Here is a 6000-nt window from a genome sequence, read left to right on the forward strand (position 1 = left end):
AATATCTAGATTCATACAAATTCGTATGAGCCAGACAAACATTTGACAAGATCCAAACAAACACACAGCATTTTGCTTTTCTGTAACCTGAAGCAATTATAAACTGTAGTTTTATTTTTTCCAATTAAAAAAATATGAAGAATATTCTTATTATTTGTAATGAAGCAGAATGTTTCAAACAAAACTATGAACTATAAATTAATGAGTACCTTCTAAATTCTGGACATGTTGAATTGAAAGAGGTCTATTACAGAAGTTGAAAATCTATGTTTAATGAATACACCCACTACATCTATTAAATTGGCAAGATAATAAGTGTGCAGCTCTCTCTTTTACTTCAGAAGAACACTTTCAACATATTCATTAGCTGAGAGTTTTACCAGTCATTGCAAATATACTTCAGCTGCGCTTTTCACTTACAGACTGTGCATTGCTGTGCAAGTGTCAAGCATGCTTGCCAAACAGTCTGGTCTGAGCACTCATGCTACGTTGTTTGGGCATTCATGGTGCCTGGTCTTATGGCTTGAATGGAGTTATGGCTGCAAAAATTAGAGAGGTGGGTACTTTATAACTTATTGACCTTGGCATAATTCCTTTCTTGTTCCATTCAACTTCGTCCTAGAAAATGCATGAACGTGTGGCATTTCCAGTCTTTAAATGTCACATTCATGCAATGGAAGAAACAATTTGGCATTGAGTAGGTCCGTCGTAACAGTGGGATAAAAAACTTATCTATTTTTGAATGTCAGGGTGTTCTTAAGGTTTCCTGAAGGACACCTCTATCTCTGCCCAAGCTTCGTTTGGCCACATGGTGCCTCTCATATCTCTGTAGAATCACGAAGTGTTAATAAACTATAGTTGTGACAAGCAACAACAAGTTAATTGATTTTTCTTGGCAGATCTGTGCATGAAATGCTTCTTTCAAATAGGATGGGCTGGAGAATCCTTTATCCCTCTGTGGGTTTATAACTTAAGTCTTGCGTCCTTTTTATGTGACATCTCTGTAGTTAGGGGTTTTAGTAAAATGTGTAGCAGATGGTTACCTGGTAGCAGCAGATAACTGTTGTGTTCTGTAAGTGAATTTTGAGTCTATTTGCCAATGCCGTTTTCCCCAAGTTAGATATTCTCAATGGAGAACATCAACACTAACATAATTGAGTATGTTGCCTTTCATCATCAGATGTTGTCAGAGTTGGAGGCAGCTGGTTTATTACCTATTACCACAGCAAAGATGCTCTGCAAATAGAAAGCTTATCTTGAGAAATTATAAAGCTGATATGTACCTTCTGGTTTTCATCCTCACGTGTTATGTGAGGAATTCCTTCCTGCTTGTTCCATTTGTTTATTGCCATAAACATTGTCTACATAATATTGCTTGGTGGAGGAGTTGCTCTAAAGCCAAACATGCTTTGTTATGGCTTAAGAGTTAAGAAGGGAGGTATGGAAGAACCAAAGCATATTATGTGATATTTTTTATTTGCTAGTGGTTTTTACACCAGTTTTCCCCATTCTCTTTCTTCCTGATTGCTTCCTTGTTTTGATGAGAAGTGATAGAAAATGGCAAACAGGCAGATCCTGTGGATGTTTACACTAATGTCTGACAGCTAAAAGGCAATATATTAATGGAAGGGAAAAAAGACATTTCCCCCAAATACAGAGGATCATATAGAGGTCTGTGCTCAGCTGGCCTTTGAAAACTGTTTTCTAATGCAGAACTGAAAACGTTACATGACAAGTGGTGTATCTGACTTAATAGTAGGGTACCTTGCCTAGTCTTGCCAGCTGAAGGGGTTAAAACCAGAAGCGGTTCTGCTCCAACTTGATGGATTCTGTTTCTATGAATGGTATAGTTTCAGGAGGTGAGACCAGCTATGCCGTGCTGAAAGTCTGGTGGGCCTTGTGTTCAGACTTGTCTCTTGGCAGAGCTAAGTTCTCGTTCGGTTGACTGGGCAGCTATTATAGTGGCATTTTACAAATTGAATGCAATTGTTAGACCAAGATTTTTCAAGAGGCAAGTTTGTAGGTAAAAGCGACTTAAATGATTCTGAGACTGCCAAGTGGCCAGTGGGTTTGGTTCATTTTGAATAATATTATGTCACTTTCAGATTATTAGTAATATATAGTAATTAAGGGTAATATATTTTGCCCACTGTCTCTTGGGCAGCATGCAATGGACCCTTCCTCTGCTCTTCCAGAACTTTATTCTTTCATCATAAAAAACAAGAACCAAAGAGGTAAAATGTCTCGATACAATTTCATATTTCTCATTTCTCTTATGATTTGCAGGCCAAATTTATTTACTCTCTAAGTGTAAGAACACTTTTAAGATCTGCGAGCTCGTGCAGAAATTCAGAATTGAAACTGAGTATCTCACATGAGCATGAAGATGTATTTTACTCACAAATACATGCATTAATCTGTCTAGTGCACACCACTTGTAGCTGGAAAAATAGTGAATGATGGAAGTTTTTAAAAAGCCTGAACCACTAGATTATGTGTTTGTCATGGTGTTGTTTTTCATGAGGATGTTGAATCTGAAGCCACTGTACTCTTCTTGTGTTTTAGGTGCTGTAGCAGTTTTGATCCCTCGCCTAGACCTGGTGATTTCTTTTGTCGGCGCTGTCAGCAGCAGCACTCTGGCACTAATTCTGCCACCTCTGGTTGAAATCCTCACTTTCTATAAGGAAAACTTAAGTTTATGGACAGTATTTAAAGACATTTTTATAGCTGTCATTGGAGTTGTTGGATTTTTAACAGGGACATATGTGACGGTTGAAGAAATTATTTATCCTGCATCCACAGTTCTAGCTAATGCAACAGAGAGCATCTCTGCAGATTTAAATGCTACAAACTTAGTGAATGGTTTAAAGTAATAACCAGGCACTATGAACTATTTTGTTCCTTATCAAGAAATTCTAGATGGGTGGCAGACCAACGTGTGGGACAAATTCCAATGGATTTTAAATGAATTTTCGAAAAATAGCATGCAGCCCTTTATTATTCTGTTGTTTGTTCTTTCCTTCATTCCTTTCCATCTGCTACCTGAATTAACCCCTTTGCTCTCAACCTCTGCTCATCTAGTGAAAAACTGAATTGACATCAGGATTAAAAATATATACATGAATATAGGAAGGAAATATGATTTTAGGTTATTTGTGAGAAAAAAAAGAATAATTTTTATAAGGAAGTCAAGATGCCTTTCTCCTCAGAAAAGGTGGAAGTCACTCCATTTATCATATCCAGGCAGCAAGTCTAGGCGCTACTGTTTTCACTGCAGCTCTGTTGTAAGGGTTGGAGTGGGAGCTCAGTGGTGCATAGACCTTCTCTTGGCTGTCTCTGACAGTGTGAATTGCACCCCAGTGAACCAGAGACACCTTAGTTTTAAAAAATCGCAACTGTGTTTTTCATTTCCATGCTGGGGACTTAGATATTTGTCATGGAGAAATTTTTGGGTAGTTGCCGTTGCCTGGCCCTGATTCCTGGGAGTTGGTATGTCTGGAATCAGTGCACTGTGCGGAATGACTGTGACTCTTGTTCATTTTTTTCACATTGGCTCCAAGGGAAGTTTTTCAAGCAATTGGAAGGACCAAGCCCTTCCTGGTTAGTATAGCAGACCACTGCTGGTGGTGGGTTACAACAGTAAGTATAAAGGCATTTTTTCATGCTGACCATCTTAACATTTAAGCAGAAGAATGGACAAGACTGTAAGGTAAGTTTTGGAGGTATAGGCTGGATCTTTTATTACACCCAAATTCAACCAGTTAGGAGTATTCTTGCCATCTTACGTGATCTGTTACTATATGTTCCTGTACCATGAGCTGCTCAGCATGGCCAGACCCCTGCTCCAGGGAAATGGCAACTGTGATGCTCAATAGAGCCACAGAACTCTGACTGTCCAGAGCAGCTTAAAGATACACGACATTAATTTCTGTGTGAGAAAGGAAAGGATGAGACACTACTTTCTAGAATGGAGCTTGTGCCATACTTTCACATGTATAAGCTGTGGGTTATTTGTGAAAGATCTTGTGATTCCACAGCACTGTGAGCTGGGGAGGGCACTGAGGATGTCTGGTTTTTGAAGCCCTTTCTTCCTCCAGCACACCACCTGCCTGCAGGTTGTCTGAAGAAGTGACTCAGGACTTGCTTTCAACTACTGGTACTTTGTAGAGAGGTACGGTTTATGAGAGACATAGGGTATACATGTGAAAATACAGTATTTTTTTAGAAAGTAATTATATATCCCTTTTGGATTTTGAATGAAAAGTTACGGGATGTTGTTTATCAGAGCAATATTACTTTTATGATGCAAAACCATTCAACACCACAAATGATAAGCAGTTTATTTTTGTACATTTTGGTGACTGCTGTCCTGACCCATTTTTTACATCATTTCTTTATCCTTGATTTCAACTGTACAAATGTATGAAATATGGTAATTTTTTTTTACCTATTGCTAGAAGTCTGTAGACTGCCTATCTATATTTCTATTGGAACATAAAATAATTATTTTTGCATTCTTATGTTCTGCCTTAAATAGGATCTAACATGCCCTTTACTGATTTTTGCTGCTTTTGTCTATTTTGGAAGAAAAAAAGAACAAGTTGATAAGTTAGTAATTGGGTAGAAATTAGTTTTGTTCAGCAAGCCTGCGCATTGAGTCCCCACCCGGAATCCTGATTTTCAGGGTTCGTATTTGACTTGCTGGCTCACACTTCATAGGTGACTTTCACTCCAAATGATAAAGCTTTATTTTTGGTCTTGTTTTCTAAAAACACTCTATATTTTGTACAATAATAGAACTGTATTTATCATACTCATTCCTGTTATGAAGAAACTCCTTTTTCTAAGGAATATTTTTAATTATAATATTCCCTCAAGAAATATGGTATGCCAAACCTCTTTACTGTATTCATACAAATTAAGATATAAATACATGTAATATTTTGCTTGCCTTCAGTATATTCTTCAGAAATCTACCGTTTGGTAATCTACCGTTTGGTATTACAGTGCTAGAGTAATGTACTGCTAGATATTTCTGTATTTGTATTTTCTTTTCAGAATATTTCCCTAGTCATCTACCACATGGTGACTGTATTTGAGCACTTTCATCTCCATGTTGATGAGGGCATTTCTGATAGGGATTTGTTACAGCATGTGGTTCAAACTGCATGTATTAGTTCAAGCAATAGTTCTGAGTAGTGTTCTTATTTTCATTTTAGTGTGGACAAAGTTAAATACTTGGCAGGCACTTTAAAGGGATGAGTCCCTGCAGGTATGATACTATAGAATTAACCTTTCATATAAAAGTGCCACAGAGGAGCAAACACAGGTAGTTAGTGGAGAGGCAAAAGGTAGTGGAGAGGCAGCTTTTTGTCTTAAAGGTTTTTTAGTCTTTAGGCTGTTTTAAAAGACATTGTATCTAAGTATTTCCATCTGTTTTCGTAATCAATCTGTTGTTTACCTAAACCATATGCTACATACTGATAGAATATATTTCTGTGTAGCATATTTTACTTGACATAAAATACTTCTACATGGAACGTTTTTAGTAGGACTGTTAGGACTTAAATGAAAGTTTTTTGTGTTAATTTTGCATCTTTCTACCCATGTGTGTTTGGAGAATAAAGGACTGTGAAGTCCATTCATATCATCTTTTCTGCATCAATTGCGTCCTAGTGAGCAGCTCTGCCAGCTTCTGCCATGGTGCAGAAGGACTTGACCAGTTCAGGTTTTGGTGGTGATTTTTGGCCGGTGCAAGTGAATACTGACATGGTACTATCAATTTTGCTGAGCTGGGTACCCAGAACCTAAGTAGGTGGTCTTGGTACCCAGATGAATGCTTCGTATCTTTTTGAAAGTCAAGTGACTTGTTTAGAAGCTTGATAGGTTTGAGGAAACTAATCTTAGCCACCAAACTTTGGATAACCTGGCCCAAATACAAACCCTTACACGTCTTATTGCTGTGTCTCACCCGGGAGCAGCCTGTCAAGGAGCAGGTTT

At 37.9% G+C, this 6000-nt stretch overlaps 1 protein-coding gene across 1 annotated transcript in view; it reads left to right on the top strand.

The window, feature by feature from the left end:
* The window catches only part of SLC36A4 (solute carrier family 36 (proton/amino acid symporter), member 4), a 105388-nt gene extending 102515 nt beyond the window's left edge, over positions 1-2873 (top strand). The window contains exon 12 of the mRNA XM_010578271.1: positions 2566-2873. Within this exon, the coding sequence (XP_010576573.1) occupies positions 2566-2873 (308 nt within the window). The remainder of the gene's footprint in view (positions 1-2565) is intronic.
* The last annotated feature ends 3127 nt before the right edge of the window (positions 2874-6000 follow it).

Source organism: Haliaeetus leucocephalus, unplaced genomic scaffold (genome assembly GCF_000737465.1).
Source record: "Haliaeetus leucocephalus isolate CR32 unplaced genomic scaffold, Haliaeetus_leucocephalus-4.0 Scaffold616, whole genome shotgun sequence".
NCBI classification, from domain to species: domain Eukaryota; kingdom Metazoa; phylum Chordata; class Aves; order Accipitriformes; family Accipitridae; genus Haliaeetus; species Haliaeetus leucocephalus.